At 40.8% G+C, this 20,570-nt stretch overlaps 1 protein-coding gene across 6 annotated transcripts in view; it reads left to right on the forward strand.

Moving 5' to 3' along the window:
- The window catches only part of HYDIN (HYDIN axonemal central pair apparatus protein), a 335,558-nt gene that overhangs the window by 142,933 nt on the left and 172,055 nt on the right, over positions 1 to 20,570 (forward strand). For all 6 annotated transcript variants that reach the window (XR_011537986.1, XM_070612302.1, XM_070612303.1 and 3 more), the window contains exons 17-18: positions 1,661 to 1,825; positions 3,587 to 3,739. Coding sequence is in view for 5 of the 6 variants with exons in the window: in XM_070612302.1 (XP_070468403.1) it covers positions 1,661 to 1,825; positions 3,587 to 3,739 (318 nt within the window). In the remaining variant the exon portion in view is untranslated. The remainder of the gene's footprint in view (positions 1 to 1,660; positions 1,826 to 3,586; positions 3,740 to 20,570) is intronic.

Genomic DNA, 20,570 nt, shown 5'->3' on the forward strand with positions numbered 1-20,570 from the left:
GGTTTAGACTGCATCGGAGAAACACAGTGTTCGGCTAAAGGATGGAGATAGCCACCGGTCAAGCAGTGCTAGAATTTTGTCTTCAGATCTTGACATTGTATTTTTTTGATGGAAACTTGAAAAAAAGCAAATTTTGTTTGGAGAAACCTGAATGTCAGTCTACGACATCTAGGATTCCAAGTCATATGAGGAGCAAACACAGTGTTTAATATGGAACAGAGAGGACTTAGCTGGGACGAAATAGCTACCCTTCGCTGGTCAAAGGCCTTTCACATAAAAGAGGGCATTAAAATTGTTCTGTGGCTTCTCTGAGACAAAATCAGAACCTAGGGTTTGGGTGACAGGAGACAACTTTTCTAACTTTCAGATGTTCGACAGCACAGCGGCGAGCCATGAGCGGCGCACAGGTGTCTCACGCACTCAGAGCAGGGCCTGCATCTGGGACCATGAGGAAGCTATGTCTGCACAGCTGGGCTGGGAAAAGGGTGAGGCACTTGCCTCAAGTGCAAAATTTAGGGAGGAGTCAAAAAACTCAGTAATGAAGATCAATAATATGTTCATGCCACATTTTAAGAAATCAAAATTAATGCCAAAAAATCCATAGTAAATAAAATATCAAAACGTCGATAAAGATGGAATCAGTATTGCTGCTTCTTCCTTTGGCCCGCGGGGTCCAGCAGGGCCGGGCAGAACGCTGCTGCAGAGGGAGGTTGTGTTAGATTAGGCCGTGTTGGACCAGGCCAGGTGCGGATAGACCAGAGTGAACTGGACAGGGGAAACCTGCACCTCTGTTCTCCTCTCCGGGAGCCAAGGCTCTGAAAAGCGTCTCCCAGAATTACTCAAACTTATTTGGCCGTGGGATTTTAAAAGTTTTATTTTGTGTTGTCACGTAAAAGCAAGTAATATGCTACGGAGCAGGGTTCTGAGGGGCACGCATTCGTAAACACTGGGCAACATTCATTCATTCACCTACCTACGTCTCCATTTAGAAAACATGTAGTAAGCATATGTTTTGGGCCAGAAAGTGGGCCTGTCTTGCGGAGAGGCCCAGGTGGTGCCCTAGGAAGTTTACAGCCCATGGAGAAGATGGACACATTGATATTGTACGCTGTGAACCAGGACTGCAGGATGCTCCCTGGGGACAGAGGAAGAGCCCTGACTCGGGAGCACTGGAGACACCTGGGGGCATTCGGGATGAAGGTGCAGGCAGGTCAAGGGGTACGAGCGTTCCAGGAAGAGGAACCATAAGTGCAAAGGGTTGGAAGTGGAAGCAGTATCATGTGTTCGGGAAATACCAGTGGCCTCTATTGGTGGCGCGCAAAGGGAAGAGGTGGTGGGGAACAAAGCAGGAAGGCGTGGGAGGCCGGGTTAAGGAGTCGGACCGTGGGAAGCTGTTGTCCTGAACTAATTCACGTTGTGGATAATTTCTGCACTCTGCTGGGTTGTGCAATTTGGATTTGGGGCCCTATGCACTTAGCCAAAATTCCTTTAGGCTGCATTGGGGTGCTCATCCCCATTTACTTGCTTGAACAATGATACGTTTCTAAAGAATCTCCATGGACTCAGGACAACGTTTGTTTCAAAATAATCTAATATGCTGTTGATTTCATACCGTGCTGTTGACTTCATGCCTATCCCTCTGGCTGGTCTCGCCCACCAGGTACATGAGCATGCACCCGCCGTGCTGCTTTCTAGTCCCAGCCCCTGCGGAATCATCCCCCCCCACAGCACTGTTCACATACCTCTGGCCCTGGAGACCCAGGTCACTGGAGAATGCAGGTCCACAGTGTACATCTCGACCTTCGGGAGCCAGGACCCTCCTATGGTGAGAGCCAATTTTTAGAATTGCAGTTAAAAATCGCTGTACTTCTCGCCAGGCATTTCAAGCCTCCACGTTTAAGGCACACACCATATTCACAAATCCTCCAGTTGTTTATAGTTCTAGAGTTTTACATTCTCACTCCACAATGATAAAATACTAGTGCTGTGTTACTTCGGGAATCTGTTTGCGAAAATGTCTAAAAGTAGTGGTGTTCTATGGGAATTATTCTTAAACTCCTACCAGGAGTTTCTCACACACACACTCAGACACGCCTGCTCCCTCTCCAGACCCATTAAATCAGAATCCCTGAGGGGAGAGGGCCGGCACGTTGGTATGTTTAACATCCTCCTCACTTGTTCCTGGGGCAATGCTGGGGGTCACTAGCTTGCTGCACGTGGGCTCCAAGATTGGTGTCACTCTCTGCTCACTGGATCTTTTCCTGTAAATTACTGGATGTATATATAAACATATGTATATGATATATTACAAATATATAATTCCTGTGGGGACCAGCCCAGTGGCACAGTGGTTAAGTTTGCACATTCCTCTTTGGCAGTCCGGGGTTCGCCGGTTCGGATCCCGGGTGCAGACATGGCACCGCTTGTCAGGCCATGCTGTAGTAGGCATCCTACATATAAAGTAGAGGAAGATGGGCACGGTTGTTAGCTCAGGGCCAGTCTTCCTCAGCAAAAAAGAGGAGGATTGGGAGTAGATGTTAGCTCAGGGCTAATCTTCCTCAAAAAAAAAAAAATTTAAATAAATAATTCCTATTTATATCACATATTATATATAATTGGACTTACAGACGAAACTAGCCTACTGAAGCTCTTGAGAGAAGTCATCTCTCTCCAAGCACAGGAAGAGGGAGACATGGAAAGTTCTCTGCTGCTTGAGCTGAATCAAAGGATGAATCCTGAATCTTGAATCCTTAAGGAAGGGCCCAAGAGGCTATGAATCTCTAGACATTTGGTTTACTTGGAAGCCGGATAACGTCAGCATACATTTGTCTGAAGTGATTCTAGTTGCTTCGAGACTGTGATAAACTAGGATTTTGCTTTTGCCTCCTGCGTGTAAGATGCCGTAGATAAGCCACCTGAATTATAAAGCAGCATCACTAAAGCAGGCCACCCTGAAAGATGCCACCAGTCCAGGTCCCCTACCAGCCTACACTGTGCCTGCCCTGCACAGATGCAGTCCACGAGAGCGTCGTTTGCTGAGCAGGTAGCACTTTATGAAAGAAAAAGACCCCCCTTCCTCAGGCAGACACAGTGCCTGGCCAAGGGCACAGGACAAGGGGAGCAGAGCAAGGTGGATTTCAGCCCCCACCTGCACAACTGTATGCAGTGGACAGCCCTGTCATGCCACTAGTAAAGCAGCAGAGCTAGGACTCAGTCTAGACACATCTGACTCTGAAGTGCAGGTCCTTAACCCCACGCTAAGTGTTCTTGAGGCTGGAGTGCCGGGTGGCATACAGAGGACCATTATCCTGGTTTCCCCTCAGTGGACGGCTCTGGGCTGACCCAAGGAAGTGGTTCATCCTTCTTAGGGAGGAATTCCAGGCTGGATTCATAGGTCTGACCAGCATGGACATCCCTGTGTCCCTCTGGCCACAGAGTACCAGGGAGAAGGGATGTCAGTTCTAAAAGGACCCTTTTATGCCCCTGCTTTTTATTAAAGGGGTGTCCAGAGGCTTCTGTGTCAAATGATTTTACAGGTCAGCCATTTTCAGCTATTCCTGTGTTCTTTCTCTCTCTGGGAACACAGGTATGTCACTTAAAGAGCATCGGAGAAGGCCCAGTTATCTATGTGCATCCCATTCAAGTTGACTTTGGCAATATCTACGTCCTGAAGGACTCCTCCAGGACCCTCAACCTATCTAACCAGTCCTTCATTCCTGCGTTATTTCGGGCACACATGGTGAGTAAATTGTGGGACTGTTGGGTGATGAAAACAGTGTTTTATAGACAATGGCCCCATTTTTGCAAGAGGCCTTTGAAAGTGATCACTAGAGGCAGAGATTTACATGGTTCAACTGCATTAAACTTCATTCTCATCCCCAATTCCTCTTTATGATAGTTCTTTTATTGACTAAGAAACACAATATGCGTGTAGTTTGGTAAACAAGCAAATATATTTACTATAATCCCAGTTCAGGAAGATGCTTCAGAGATCTCCTTACTCAACTGTACCTGAGCCCAGCCCACACCTCCAGGAAACACTTGTTAGATGTCTCCGCACTTGAAAATCCTTCCTTAGATTTAATTTTAACCCTCCAGGCTACAGATTTGATAGTACGCTTACTCTAGTTTTATTCTCTCTTTCTTCTAGCAATATTTTAACGTAGTTGATAAGGATGTATGAAATACATCCAGGTAGCATTTTCCAAAATACTTACAAAATTAAAGAAAACAGCAAAACAAAGGTAGATATTAAATGGTTCTACAAATGAATCTGTCTTATTTCTGTGTATTTTGTAATGACATTTAGATCTGCTTATCTTCTATAAGCTAACTTTTTTTAGCAGAAATAATATCTTTTTTTGCAGAATTTTAGGAATTTCTAACCTAGTCATTAAAAGTATTCTTGATTTTAAGAAAAGTTTTCTAAATTTAAATATAAAATTTAAAATAGTATAGCCCTCCTCCTATCCCCAAATTATTGGCATTGGAATGAGTGCTAACATTTGGCTTCAACATTTGTCAGATATTTCTGAAAAATCAACTATTAATTTTATAAAAGTCACAACCGGAAGTAATAGGATCATAGTTTTCTGTTGACTTCTGACAGCTGCTCCGAGTCTTTGGTCCCGGTCAGCAGCCGTATGTCCTTCTCACTATGCATTTGTATTGTCGTTTGTCATTGCTGCTTGTAAAGGCAGCCATTTCCTGTACAGTCACTGCCCATCTTAACGTGGGGTCCAGACACAGCCCCACTCTTGTTCCAGTACCTGGTGGATCTTGTGTGAAGCAGTGTTTAATAACGTTTAAAGGAAAATCCTGCAGAAAAGATGCCTTTGCTAGTGTTTATCCAATTAGTTAGTTGATGTGTTGGTGGAAAGCACGGCGTATAGGAAGTGTTTCTTCTGGTCCAGTTTTGTATGTGCGGGGTTCACAGTGGGGGATGGAGAGAGTCAGCTGACCTGTCCAGACAATGAGAGGTGGCACGGGAGGCTCCCAGTGGATTACAGAGGAAGGAGACAGGCAGAGACGGAGAGAGCACTTACGTACAAATACAGCAATGATTCCCTTTCATTCTCAGATATCTCCAGATTTCGCTTATTATGGCAACTTTTGGTACATTTTAAGAAACAAAAAGCACATCAAGGATCTATTTTCTAATTTAAAAATAGTGTGTATATTAATATTAATATATAGTGTAAATATTATTATAGTGTGTATATTAAATCACCCAGCTGTTTGTTAAAGTGGGGCTTTTTCTTTTCCACAAAGTTTTCATGATTCCATCTTCTTCTTTTTTTTTTTTTTTTTGAGGAAGATTAGCCCTGAGCTAACATCTGCCACCAATTCTCCTCTATTTGCTAAGGAAGATTGGCCCTGATCTAACATCCGTGCCCATCTTCCTCTAGTTTATATGTGGGACGCCACCACAGCATGGCTTGATAAGCAGTGTGTAAGTCTACTCCCAGGATCCAAACCAGCAAACCCCAGCCCACTGAAGCGGAGCACTCAAACTTAACTGCTGTGCCACTGGGCTGGCCCCCATGATTCCATCTTTTGATTCTTTAATATCATCTTAAATCAATAAGCTCCAGTTCCAAGGAGCCCAAAGTGTGATATAAGTGATCTGCTGCAGAATGTGTTTCTCCCTCAGTCCTTTCCTGGAAAACTGGTGTTTACTGAGTTGATTGCCCTTATAGCATAAAAGTAGTTCCAAATTTAGCTCTCTTAGGTGAAAATTAAACTCCTTTCATATTTAGGCTGGGATTTTTGATGGATTTCCTAGTAAATACCATGTGTGTTAATATTATAGAAACTGAATTACACTAACAGAAATTAACTACAGTGGAAGGAAACTGAAATACCTTTTGTTAGATTTCAACATGATGTACAGTACTGAACCTACAAATTCATTCTTACAGAAATTACTGAGCATTAGGAAAGGATTTCAGTTGATAGTTTTTCCCTAACTAAGCCTAGAGCTCAGTACCCAGGTAAGTAGGGATCAGATGTTTATTGCATTCAATGTCTCACTCCTTCCGAAATAAGTAGGGCTGAGGGCACATTCTTCACTTCTTCTGTTGTTGCAACCAGTTAAGGTCTGGAAGTTCTCTTTTCCTGTGGGATGCCCTGACAAGAGGGCTCATTCTCTCTCCTCTTTTGGCTGTCAGTGATGTCTGCTCTCCCCAGATGCAGTACCCACTGTCAGCCATCTGTCACGCCCGGCCTTGTGCATGGGCTGCACATCACGGCGAGCACTATGATTTGATTCTCCCTTAGCAAGAAACGACTGTTTGTTGTCAGCCGGAGGGGTCGGGAGTTGGGAAGCTGAAAGCCCACCTTCACAGTGATGTTGGGAAGATAAATGACACTGAGCGATTCTGAATTTCTCAGAAACGAAATGCTGTACAAAAGAGGATTTTTAAAATCCCCTGAGACCTCTTAGAATAATGTGAGTGAAGAAACAGTGTGGATTACATTTTTTTTTCTGTTCCATTAAAGCTTAATTTATCCTGAGTGTAAAAAAATTGCTTCATACAAGAAGAGTGCTCTGTGTCCTGGAGCGGTGACTTTCCTTTGCCTTTGCCTTGGAATGCCTGGAACAGCAGCCTCCCCCTAAGGTTCCCAACGGGCTGGCTTATCTGGATTAAGCTGAAGGACTCAAAACAATAGAGAAGGTCACCTCCGGTTGGGAGGGGTGAAAAGTATCAGAATGTGAGAGCAGAGCGTGCAAAGGCCCTTTTGGCAAAAGTGTGTGGGCTCTGCTTGTACACACAACACTCCTTCAGGAAAATAGATTCTTCTCTCTAGGTGACGGCGGAAATGAAGATGAAAATATGGTAGTCTCCCCCCGGGCCCTGGGACCTCAGCACTGGGCCTTCTTTGCTTGGGTGCCCTTGCTCGGCAGAACAAGTGCATTGCTCACAACTTGTTTGGGAACATCTGGAATCCTTTTCCTTTTACTCTTGGTTCTAATGCAGCCTTGAGCACCATTAAGTTGAGAACTTGTGTGCAGTTGTCAGCGACACCTTGGGATTCAGCTGGTGCTGAAACACCATCACGGTGGCCTTCTGCCTCTGCGATCGGTGGGAGAGGCCATTGTAGTTAGATCCTGAGAGTTTCTGGGATCCAGGAAACAGGAATTCTGATGCCTCATTCAAGCATGGTTCTTTTTAAACATTTATTTTCTTGGTCACTTGCCATAGAAATACACAGTGATGTGGCATCAAGGGCTTCACTGGGCCTTTACAACTCCTTCAGGTCCTAAGCCGTTGGGTTATTTCCTCGTTTATGCAGGGGCCCCCTTCCTATATTTGCTTGTATATATGTCTGTCTCCTTAAAATGACAGGGGTCTCTGCTTTGAATTCCCAGCACCTAGCAGCAGGCTTGATGATGACCATACGATGGCATTAATTATGACATGTTTATTTAGCTCTATTTGCAACTTTACAAGCAGTATTTCATTTACTACAACTCTGTGAGAAAAATACTGTTATAAAGTCCATTTTAGCAAGGTAGAAACAGAGGTACAGACAGGTTAAGTAAATTGCCATAACCTCTAAGTGTCAGAGCCTGGTTCCAGACCCTCATGGTCTGACTAAGCTAAAACTTAGTACAGTCAGACTCAAGTTCTTGCTAGTCTGAAAATGAAATACAATTTAATTTGTATTTCCCTTTTACTATTGAGGTTGAGAGTTCTTCATGTGGGTATCGTCTTCTGGAAATTATCCATTTGTAGATGTTCTTTATACATTGTAGATACTAACCCTTTACTTATGATGGGGTTTTGGATTTTTTAAAGATGGTTTCATTTTGATGTGGACTTTATGCATCTTTTCCCCCCTTGTGTCTGTTTTTTATTTGTGCTTTAAGAAATATATTCCTGCTCTTTTGTTTAAATAGTTTCAGGCTCCTCTTTTCCATGTCTTTAATCCAGCTAAGTTTATTTTTATATATAATGTGAGTGAAGTCTAGTGTTCATTTTCTAGTTGTGTAAATTTGGACTTCTTATTCATCATCCCTGTGTTTTATCTTCCTCATCAGTAAAATAGAGACAATAATAAAACTCACCTAATCAAGTTGTTGAGAATGACAGAAAATAATACACACGAAGGACTCCTTTTCTGTTTTGTATTGGATTGATAAGTTTTCCCCAAGCCCCTTCCAACCACTACTACTTCACATACATTTTTCCTGTACTTGTTTGGAAGCTATATATTTTATTTAAGTAGCTCTATTTACATGGTTAACAAATAAATTGTATCTCTTTCTAACAATAATGGAAGAATTTAGTACCTTATTCCTCTTCAAGGATAAGACAAGAACTCTATCACACGTTTATTACCTCTTGACCTTTCCCCAACTCCCATCATTTTTTGATTATTGTATAGAGTTTTGGATCTTCTCTTTCTTATCACAAAGAAAGTTAGTTGTTGATTTTTGTCAGTCGGTAATTAACTACTCACTAGTTATCAAAACAGTTTTGCTGATTTTTCTTTATTCTTCTTTTATTTCTTATATCTCTCTGCTTCCTTCTTGGTTTGCATTTCTCCTTACTACATTATATCCTTCTTGTCCTATGCTAGATGTCTCAGAGTTTATGTATGTTTGACTATGTCTTGATTTCACCTTCACTCATGCATGGTAGTCTAGCTGAGTATAAGATTCTATTTGACAGTATTTTTTCTTCAAAGATTGATCTCTGGCATCAGTTGTTGCTGATAAAATTCCTCTGTTAGTCTGATTATTATTCCTTCATAGGTAATTTGTCTTTGTCACTAGTTGCTTTTAAAACTGTGTTTTTATTCTTGATTTTCTTAAATTTCTCTTTAATGTATCAGAGGATTTGACCCTTAATTCCTGGAATGTTTTTTGCCATTATCTCTTCACATGTTTCTTCTCTGCCATTCCTTCTATTTCATACTTTGAGGAAAAAAATATCCATATATGTGTTTGTATGTCTGTGTGTGTATACATACACAAACACACATATGTTCCTGTACAATCCTACATGTCTATTTTTATTTTTCATCTGTATTTTCATCTCTTTATCTCTCTGTGCTGCCTCCTCAGTGATATGCTCCAATTTAAAAATTCTTTGATTTTGACAAGTCTGAAGTTTATCTCATCTATTTACTTTTTTAATTTCAGTGACTGCACTTTTCAATTCTAAGATTTCTAATTGGTTATTCATAGACTCTATTCTTGATTCATATCTCCATGTTTTTGTTTCATGATCCTTGTTTTATCTATCTTATGCTACCCTGCATCTCTTTGAGGATCTCAGGCACATTTTCTAATCAATTTTGGTTAGCTCTATTCATTGCTCAATAATGAATTCATTAACTAATTGTTTGAAGCTGTCCTTCTTAGCATTTGGAATTTTAAATGAGAGATTGATCTGGGGTGGGTATGTTTTTCTCTCATTCTCAGTGCTCTTACCTCCCTGTCTAGCATTTGTTACATTTGCCTTCACTCTGGACAGATGTCACTAGTCCAGAATCAAGTGTTGAGCCTTTTTTTCCCTTGGGATATTGGAGAAGTCACAGATCTGGTCATCACACTGGACAGTGGCTTGGCCTGTGTCCTGTCTACATGACAGTCTCTGTCTCACCACCACCATATCCACCACCACCGACACAAGTCTCTGTGTAGACTATAGCCTCAGAAACATCACAGCTTTGTTCATCCTTCTTGAAAACACAGGGAAACTCTCTTGGCTGGGGAACTAGGTCCTTATCCCTTACTTTCTATAGGATCATTTTGGATTCCGTTTTTCTCCCTTGAGCTTCTTTTACTGGTTTCAGGACTTAGAGCTGAGGAGGTCTGTAGGTTAAGGGCTCCTTATTGTTTCTATTCCACTTTTGGTCCATACAATGTTTATCTTGTTTTTGAGTACAATTATGCCTGATTCTTTATTTTTTCCAAATTTTATCTCTTTTTTTTCTGTGTTAGACTGAAAAGCATGTTTTAAAGCTTAAACTCATTGATTTATAGTCAGTCCTCTTAACTACTTTTTATAGTGCTTTATCTATTATCAGTGAGCACTTACAAAAGGATGGTGAAATGTGTCTTCAGTTGACATAAGAGAGCAGAGTTCTTATATCCCTGCCTTAATTGTGAAAAATCTATAAAATAAACTCATAGGAATAAGGACATAAGAAGAGAATAACATTCTGGTTTATCATGGTGGACATCTTTTCTTTTACCATATAAAAGTCATTCCAAAATGGATTGTGCTCTTCTTGAGCCATACCAAGTGACTTATTCAGTCACAAGAGAATACCAGTGGCAATAATATCAGGAGACTTCCTGAAGCAAAGGTTTGTGCTTGACAGAGAGCTCTGAGCTTCTCATCCCCACCTTCATTTGAGACCTCTTTTACTTTGGCAAAGCTAAATGTGAAACCCAGAAGAGAGATTCCAGCAGGTCATGTTGATCATAAACCACACTGAGAGAAAGAAAGCTATTGGCTGAAAGTTAAGTAACCTGATGGGTCAGCACCTTCCCTGAATTTAGAACGACAGCTCTACTGATTGAATATGACTAGTTTGAGTATAAGCTAAAGCCAAAATGAAAGGAAGATGTTTGGTTCCCTTTCCCTAAAGAGGTATCCAGAAAATAAAAGAAAAATATATTGGTTTCCTGCATACTTTGCAAACCTTTCCATCTTCATTTTGCCTGTCCCAGCTCTTCATTAACTTCAGCAAATTGTTTTTCCTAATTAATTATTATCCAGGCATACTTGTTACCACAGAAGTAGATTAAGGTAAAACTTCTTTAAATGGATCAAACGTGTTTTCTTTTTCAACTTTCACCCTCCCTCCTCCATGTATAACTTCTTTGCCATTACCAGCATCATCATCAACCCAAGCATTATGGACTAAATGTTTGTGTTCCCCCAAAATTCATATATTGAAATCCTAACCCCCAGTGTAATGGTATAAGGAGGCGAGGGCTTTGGCAGATAATTAGTCATGAGGGTAAGTCCTCATGAGTGGTGTTAGTGCCCTCGTAAAAAGAGACCTTGGAGAGCCCTCTCACCCTCTCCATCAGGTGAGGATACAGTGAGAAAAATGTCTGTCTGCAGCCTGGAAGAGAGCTATCCCCAGAACCTGACCATGTTGGTGTTGTGATCTCAGACTTCCCTCCTCCAGAACTGTGGGAAATAAACTTCTGTGGTTTATAAACCACCCAGTCTTTAGTATTCTGTTATAGCAGCCTGAACTGACTAAAACACCAACTCATTCACTTTTCAGAGATGACTATCATTGTCATTATCAACTAAAGAATTTATTCTGCCTGTTTGTGCACTGACAGTGGGCAGTTGTATTCAATAATAATCTAGTACAAAACGAAATAAGCAGTTTTATTTAATGAACAAAGACAAGAAGAGATGCATTAAGTAACATGGTGTAAAGGTTTATTAATTGTATGAAATCTCCAGCACACATACATCATGATTACATGATGCTTATCAGGGAGCAAACCATACTCTTCTTCAGTCCCATTTGCTCTTCCCTGTCACAAGGAAAAGGATAGAGACTGGAGGGGCATATATGACTTGGTACATCTCTCCATAAGGTGGCACTTGGGTTATGTCTTTTTTTTAATGTCGATAGCAATGAAACTGTTGTATGCAACATTAAGTTTCATAGTTTGAAAGAAAAAATCCCCCTCTGGGATGTAAGGACTTTGAGTTGGGATGCGTCTGGGGGGGAAGGACATTATCTGAGGGTGGCATGGTCATGTGTCATGCACAGTTGTATTACCCATGGTCACTCAACAAACAGTTGTTGAGTATATGAGTGCTGAAGAGAGTAAGGGTGTTGTGTTCAGACAGATCTGGAATAAAGTCCAAACCCTGCATGCACTAACTCTGGGAAAGCTATTTAACTTTTCTGAGCCTTGGGTTCCTTCTTTTCAAATAGAACTAATAATGGCTTCTAGAAGATTAAACATGATAGTATATGTAGAAAGTGCATAGTGAAAAATAAGCGTTCAGCATTCAATGAGTGGTACCATTGATTATTAATGTTGACAGACAAAAAGATCTGGGTGAAATGGCTTGTGGAGAGACTTAAATTTTTATGACATTATACCTTAATATCTTTTATATTTCTTTCTTAGATAAGGAAGGAAAAGAATTAAGGCACACTCAGAGAAGCCCTAAGGTTTCAAACTAACTGATCCACGTAGTACAGAGCTCTGTGAAATGGGAGCTATAATTCTGCCTTTTTCCTCACTCTTCACTTGTTTCTCTAAATTTTTGACAGTGAAACCATCTTGTAAAATATAAAACATTTGTATTGATGAATGCATATGTGTTCTTCCACATCAAAGAAAAGAGGTTTGTTAGCCAAGAAGTTACCATTTAGAAATTTTGGTTCATTAGCTTTCTGTTTTTCTTATCTTCTTGGAGCTTACTTACTCATTTATTTGTACAGATACTCCCTGGCACCGTATAAATCATGCCTATGTGCTCAGGAGCTATCTATTTCCTTTTACTTAACTATCTTCATGCCTTGTGGTCGATCTGACACCTTTCACCAAGTCTTGAGAAGGCAGTGACTTTCAGAAAGAACATTATGGTCCTTGTTCAAGAATATATCCTAGTAGCCTGAAAAGACTGTTGGCACATATTACTTAAGAGCAATATAAATTATAAATACCTGCCTCCCTCATACAATCAAACTCAGCTGGCCTTAAAATTCTTACAGACGTTTTTTCCCCCACAAAGGGGGAAATCAAGAGATAAGGCAATTGCTTGAGTGACGAGAACTCTCAGCATATTAGTCACCAAGCCCTTTCTACTCAATCTATCATCCAAACTACTTCTCTCTAAGAACAAAGAAAAAAGCTGGGTAAAGTGTGAAAAATCATGAGTTTGAGGGGATGACAGACCAACAAAGCTAGTTACAACCCAAAATAAAAAGGAAACCGAGAAATACGTGCCCAGCATTTGTGACTGCTGTTCCTATATTATTCTAGAAGAGGTTGAAAAACCAAAAGGAGCTTTCAGAAAACTCATTGGGCTAGGAAGATAAATATTGAAATCAGGATGGGCTAGAGGGATAAAAATAGGAGAAGGATGGACTTGGTAAAACTCCCAGACTTTTGCTTAGGACTCTGAAAAGCTACACCCTGGGAACAAAGGTAAACTAGAAGAGACTCTCATTTCAAATCATTTTAATTTCTGCCTGGATAAAGGAGATCCAGGATTTCTAGTTATCCCCACCTCTTCCCCAGAAGCAAATATATATTGGCACCAGAGGAAGAAAACATTATTCTAATCCTTAAAGCATATCTACAATTTTTATATACAATGTCCAACAGTTAAAATAACCAGGCATACAAGAAGACAAGACAAATTAATAGAAAAACTACAATATTCTTAATATACTCCAGGAAACACAAGGCAAGATTTAAAATTTTCATAGAGATCTTGGAAGTATAAAGGAGAAATAATGGAAATTGAAGACCTAAAATATACAACAGTTGAAATTAGAGACTCAATAGATGGATTTAACTGCACATTAAATATAGAAGAAGAGAGAATTATGGAAGTAGAATTTAGATCTGAAGAAACTACTCAACATGAAACACAGATAAAAAGATGAAAAATGTAGAAGAGTTGGTAAAACAAACAAACAAAGATGGCAGGTATGGTTATTCGAGTACCTGAAGGAGAGGAGAGAGTGGAGTAGAAGAGAGAATGGCTGAGACAACAAGACACAGATTCAAAAAGCATTACAAACATAAAGCAATATAAATATAAAGAAAACTACATCTAAGCACTTTATAGTAAATCTGCTGAAGACCAAAGAGTAGATATTAAAAGCAGCCAGAGAAAAAAGATGATTTACCTTAAAAGGAATAACATTAAACTGGCTGCTGACTTCTCAGGTACTGCTGAGGGCAGGCTACCATGATGAAGAGAGGCCTGTAAGAAAGTCTTCATACTGAGAGGTAGCACTCCAGCCCCTTCTCCCTCGATTCTCAGAACACGGGCAGAAGATTGGAATATTTCACCAGCCATAAGAAAGGGCAGAAATAAACTGAGAGTTGGGCATCGGAAAGGTCTGTGTGGCCGTTGACCGGCTGCTCCCCAAGTACACAGCAGCTTGAGTGCCTAACTCTTAAATTTAAGTACTTCAACAGGCCCCACCAAGAAAGCTTGTAACGCAGCAGTAAGAAACCAAAAAACAGAGAAATGAGAACTGGAAGGAAACAAAGGTAGTACAGTGAGAAGAAAGCTTAAAATAAAATTGTCATTAATAGTCTTGGGAAAATAAAAGATGACTTTGCATCCATGAACAAGAACAGGGTGATATTTTTAAACAGAAGAAGAACAAAAGTGTGCTCATAGAAGTTAAGAAAATGATCACAAAAATTAAAATTTTCGCAAGAGAATTGGAAAATAAAATTGAGAAACTATCAGAAAGTAGAACAACAAGAAAAAAGAGCTAGAAATTAGGAAAGATTAGAAAATTAGATGATTTGTTCAGGAGTTCAAGTCAGTGATTTCAGAAAGAACAAATTTTAAAATGGAGGTGAAGAAATTATGCAAGAAATAATTCAAGGAATGAATTCAGAACTAACGAGACGAATTTTTGCAAAAGACTCATCAAATATGCTGCATAGTGGCTGAAAATAGGACCATATAAATGCACGCCATTGTTGAGTTCTAGACCACTGGGCACAAAGAGAAACTGGAGGAACTTCCAGAGAGAAAAAAAATTAATAGTGGAAAGCAAAAAATTAGGAGCCAGAGTGGCATTAAACTTCTAGAAAGCAACGCTGGGCCGAGAGGGGAGAGTTTCTGAAGGGAAATAAATCCTAATCTTTAATTCATCATCCAGCTGAAAGACTAAAGTGTGGGGGTAGAATAAAGACATTTCAAATATGCAAGATCTCAAAAAGTTTGTGCTCCACAAACCTTTTCCCAGAAAGAAATTGAAGAATGTGTTCCACCAAAGTGAGGAAGACATGAGATTGAGGAAACAGAGGCTCAGACCCAGGAGAGAAACCCAAGGAACGCACAGGATGGTGCCGCCTGGCATTTCTAGGATGCCAGCCATATCACAGTCCCAGAGCGCAGCCGGTCCAGACAGGAGTTGCAGAACAGATGGCTCCAGGAGAGATTTGTCTCTAAGAAGATGGAACTGGTAGAAAAATCTGATGTTTCTGAAAGTATTGAAAGGAGATTGAACGTTTTAATTGAGAGTTTGGGAAGGAGTCCATGATAGATACATTAAAAACCAAGCAAAGACAAGACAATAATTCCTGGAAAAATGAAAGTTTGTACCACAAAGGAAATGTAATCATAGTACACTTTGCATAGCTCAGCTGTGAATAGTATTTGCTTGCTCATAATGGTGTAAATTCTCACCAGAAAATAAGTTTTAATTACATTGGGAGGATGAGGAGAAGACAGTGAAGGAGAGAGAAAGAGACAAGGAGAGATGAGGCGAAAAGAGCTGTTATTACTTCCACAGAGAGAAGGAAAGAGACAATGCTCAAACTGAAAAATCAAGAAGTAGCAGTAGCATACTTAGAGATAGGGAGGGAAACACCAAAAGAAAATGCTAGAAGGATTGACAGTGGTTGCCTCCATTACTGGGCAACAGTGGGAATAATGGCGAAGGGCAGGAGTGGGCTCAAGGGACTACTGCTTTTCACAATCTGCCTTTTCTAGAACCGTTTGACTTTGTAAATTGTGTATACGTATACATTTCATAAAAATAAAATTTTAAGTTTTAAAACATGCTGCAGGACAGTATGTATAGTATGCTGTGATTTATGTAGGAAAAGTATATATGCAAAGATGCTTTTTTTAAGTCATAACGTATCTCTAGAAAGATGCGCAGAAAACTGCTGACAGTGGCTGCCTCTGGGCATGGTAACTAGTGGCCACAGGCAGGCAAGTGAGAGAGAGACTCTTAACCCTGAATCCAGTTAAATTTTACCCTGTGTACATGTATTATTTATTTTTAAAGCAAAAGCTTCAAGAAAGAAAAAAACTGGGAATGAAACTGACGCAAGAGAGCAAATAGTGTTAACATTAGATGGGCTCTGAAGAGAAAGAGTGATCATATCCTTTTAGGATGAGTTATTTATTCAATAAATATGAGTGTGTGTCTTCTTTTTACACAATTAACATCATCCTTATAGAACAAACGGAAATTAAAGTTAAGAAAGAAATCCCTCATAGTGCCACCCTGCAGATAACCACTATTAAATTTTTGATGTACACCTTCTGAAACTTGACTATGTATGTGGGTTTGTCTGTGTCTTCCCACCCCCTCCCGTGGGATAGTACTATTTCATTACCAGCTATTTTCACTCAGCAGTGTAGCGTAGTCACTTTCGAAATGAATTATTAAAGAACATTCCTGTTCAGATCATTTTCGGTGACTGAGTTTATTGCATCATTTGGTTCTTCCACAGTTGATTTAACTAATCCCCTACTGATAGGCTGTCTCCAGTTTTTCATCACTGTAAACAATGCTCCTGTCCTAATTGCTGCCCACATCCTTAACTGTTTCTTTAGACTAAATTTCTAGAAGTGCAATTGCTGGGGCAAATAGTGCGAATGTAACTAAAAGTCTTGAAACATCTTATGAAATTATTTCCCAGAAAATTTGTACTGATTTATATCCTGCCCGCAGCAGTGTTGCAGAATGTTACCCCCTCCTAAACCCTTGCCAATGTTTTGTTTGTTTTTGCCAAACCTGGCAGATGAAAAAATGTTGTATTGTTCATTTGTGTTTCTTTGGCTTACTGGTGAGGCTGAACATTTTTCATATGGTTATTGACCAGCAAATAAATATTTTTTGAGCACCTTCCCCATGCCTGGTACTGTGCTAACTGAAGTGAGAGACATACAAGTAAATAAAATGGTCTCTTTCTTCAAAGTGTTTATCATCTCAAGAAAGAAATGAATACACAGCCAGAACAGTATTACAGTGTGCTATGTTATGATATGTAGGTACAAAGGAGGAAATGATGACTTCTGTAAAACTAACAATGTTCATAGGTAGGAACATTTGAGTGGAGACTTAAGGGATAAGGTGGAGGAGGATAGGGAAATGGGGCATACATTTCCAGAGAACAGCAGAGGTAAATGCAGTTATGATGTACAGCGCACTTGGGAAGAGTGAATGATCTGGTGTGACTGAGCCAAGGATGCATGATGGAAATTGACAGTGCCTAGGAAGTCAACCTGGAAAAGTGCATTGGGGCCCTCTTATGAAGAATTTGGAATAGATCCTCCAGACCAAAGGCTCCTATCTGGTGTACCAGTCTTGACTGCAGGCTGCCATGTTTCAAACGGAAAAAGTGACAATTACTCACCATGTTTGGGGTCCATGGACCCTAGAAATTGTATGTAAAGTTAGGGGTGGGTGTGTGTGTGTGTGTGTGTGTGTGTGTCCATTGTCTACGGAGGGGTTCCATAGCATTCTTAAAGATGATAAAAGCTTTCGTACCATTGGTCCAGACATTGAAAAACCATCTAGTATCTTCAGCAGGAGAGGAACAGAATGAGGTCTGTGAAAGAGTCCTGCCAGCAGGGTAGACTGGGGAGGGCGCAAGCAGGAAGGAGAACTGGACGTGACGTTTTGAAAGATAACGTTAATAATAACCACCGTTTGTTGAGTATTTACTCTGTAGTGGACAAAGTGCTAGATGCTTGGCACCCATTTTATTTCATCTTCAAGTAGCACGTTTAACAGTGAGGAAACTGAAACTTAGATTTTAAAATTAGTCCCAGATCACCTGGCTACAAAAGGCAGAGTCCAGAGTTGACCGCCACGTCATGTGACTCTAAAGCCCACTCTTTTCATCATGACCCTCTCCGCCTCTCTTGTAAGGCTCTGGCGCCATGCCCTTTGTACTTCATCTCCTAATTTTCAGTTAATTATTTTAAGCAGCAAAATGACTCACTTCAGGGAGGAGACCCACATGACCAGAGATACCATTTAGAAAATGAAAAGGAGACAGACCTCAGTGACTGTTCATTGTTCTTGTCCCACAAAGAATTGATCATCTGCTGAGATAATAGCATAAATCCAAAGAAATCCCTCACTCTGCACGTTGGTTCCTGTTGTTTGTGTGCTCTCGTTCCATGGAAGGAAATTCTTGCAGATTTCAACTGGCAAATGAGTCATTTTGAAGAAAAGTGCTCGGTGCTGTTTTCTTCAAGCTTCACAGTCATTAGCACTACAGAATAGGAGCTCTGCCTGAGTGTATTCACTCTCATTTATTGTTGAAATGACAACAATATGGCAAACAATAGTGTTCCTGTCTTTCATGGCAAATATTAAATACATGATAAGGAACCTTAGGAAAACTCTGACTGTTGGGAGCTGAGCGCTGCCTGGGAAGTGCGCTGATGCCCTATTGTCAAATAAAAAGCAAATGTTGTCCTTAGATATGTGGGACCTCAGTGGGGAGGGCTGAACACTGATCACCAGAGGGCATGGAATTCTGACTTGCAAATAGCGCAATTTTTCCATCTTTCGCACAGTCGTGTGCACATGCGCATACAAACCTCCTGAGCATGCTCATGGGCTGCTGTAATGACTCTGGCTTTCTAGCCCCAATTCACAGAAAATAACAGAGGCAGCTGTTGCTGAAGTCTTAATGGAAGGCTTAGGGAAAGTTCATTTTTATCATCTTTGGAGCAAATATGTGAAACCCTATGTTAGTCTTCTATTGCTGTGTAACAGATTGCCGCAAATTTAGTGGCTTGAAACAACACAAAGTTTCTGTGGGTCAGAAGTCAGAAGTCTAGGCATGACTTCGCTGGCTCCTCTCCTTAGGATCTCAAAAGGCTGAAATCAAGGTGTGGGCCAAGCTGCATTCCTTTCAGGAGGCTTGACTAGGGAAAGATCCCCTTTGGGCCCCCTCAGTTGTTGGCGGAGTTTATTTTCTTGCAGTTGAATGAGAGGCCTCCATTTTCTTGCTAGCTGTCAGCCAGGGATGGCTCTCAGCTGCTGTTGACCCACCCACAGTTCCGTACCACGTGGCCCCTTCTGTAGGTCCCCTCAATTGGAATCTCTCACCAGGAAGAGCCCAGTGCCCTCTAAGTGCTCACCTGATTAAGTCAGGCCCACTAAGGATAATCTCCCCATCTGCTACTAATCAAGCAGCACCTAGATTAGCGTTTGATTAAATAACTGGGAGATATTGAGAAGATAACTATACCCCAGGAGATCTTGGGGGGCATCTTAGAATTTGGCCTACCATAAACCCTTATGAGATGCTTCTCTTCTGGCAAGAGTATTGTATATTAAATGCTTTCTTAGCATCCATCTTTGTTTTCTCATTTTTGTAATCTATTTTTTTAGCAAATACTGTTGAGCCCATAATTATATGTCACGTGGGGCATTTAAACTGTTAGTAAAATGATGACAGTAGGTGTCATTTACGAGGACTTACTATGGGCCAGACACTGTTCTGAGTTTTACATGCACTACCTGATTTAACCATCACAACAACTCCATATGGAAGGTGCAGTCAGTATCACAAGCTACAGTTGAGGAAACTGAGGCTGAGCATGGTTAAGTGACATGCCCAATGTCGGACAGCTGGAAAGTGGCACATCTGGGATTCGAACCCCCATCTCTTTTCCTTCAGAGCTCTCCTTCCTAACCTATTTCCATCGGTTCTTGTCCTGCTGTATTGTGATTTTGAGAAGGTTACCAAATGTCTCCATAGCTATGACGTTAATCATTCACTTATTCCTTCTCCAGTCAAATTTGCCATCTAATAACAGCAAATGTGATATAGACCAGGTCCTCCCCAAAAAACAAGGGACACTCCTAAAAGTCAAACACCAAAGAGAGACAAGGGTGTTAGAGCAGTTCAGAGCCTGACTTTCGGTAAGCATAGTACCCTAGCAGCTGGCATTTTAATGTGCCTTGTTCTTGGCTTCTATGATATACTTCGCTGCCTGGTTTTATGCCAAACATTGATTAATAAGCTTCATCAAAAAGAAAACTTACCAGTTCAGCCCCAGAGAGCAACTTCAGGTCTTCTTTCCAGAGCAGCCAACCTGTGTCAGCAGGAATCAGAATAGAAATGGTACGCATCCACTGAAAACCAATGTCCCCTGACTTGAAATAGCACTTATGCTGGTGACACCCTCTCTTCATTGTGAACAGAGGGTCGACCTGTGCTACCGGCTAGTGAAGGAAAATAAATGGTTATAATAGGAAAGATGACATTGACAGTACCCTCTTCTGAAAGGCATTTGTTTTTTGATAAAGGAAGGACAAAAATGGCATTGATTTATGTTTTAATTGTAAGCTGAGTCTCATAAATGAGTGAAACTATATAGAGTGCTCTAAGGCCACAAATTTAGGAAGAACGGCCCACAGGGTGAGATGATCTTACCTGGAGCGTTCTTATTTTATCTCCTAGCTGCCCCTCCATTTGTCCGAACAGCAGAGGGATATGAACTCCAGGCCTGAAATGCTCATAGGAGTTAAAATACCAAGTCATGCTCCCACCTTTGTGTTCTGATGGAGCGAACTCTTCACCTTCCAAAATGTGAGATGCAGGG

The sequence above is a fragment of the Equus przewalskii genome, chromosome 3 (assembly GCF_037783145.1).
Source record: "Equus przewalskii isolate Varuska chromosome 3, EquPr2, whole genome shotgun sequence".
Taxonomy (NCBI): Eukaryota; Metazoa; Chordata; class Mammalia; order Perissodactyla; family Equidae; genus Equus; species Equus przewalskii.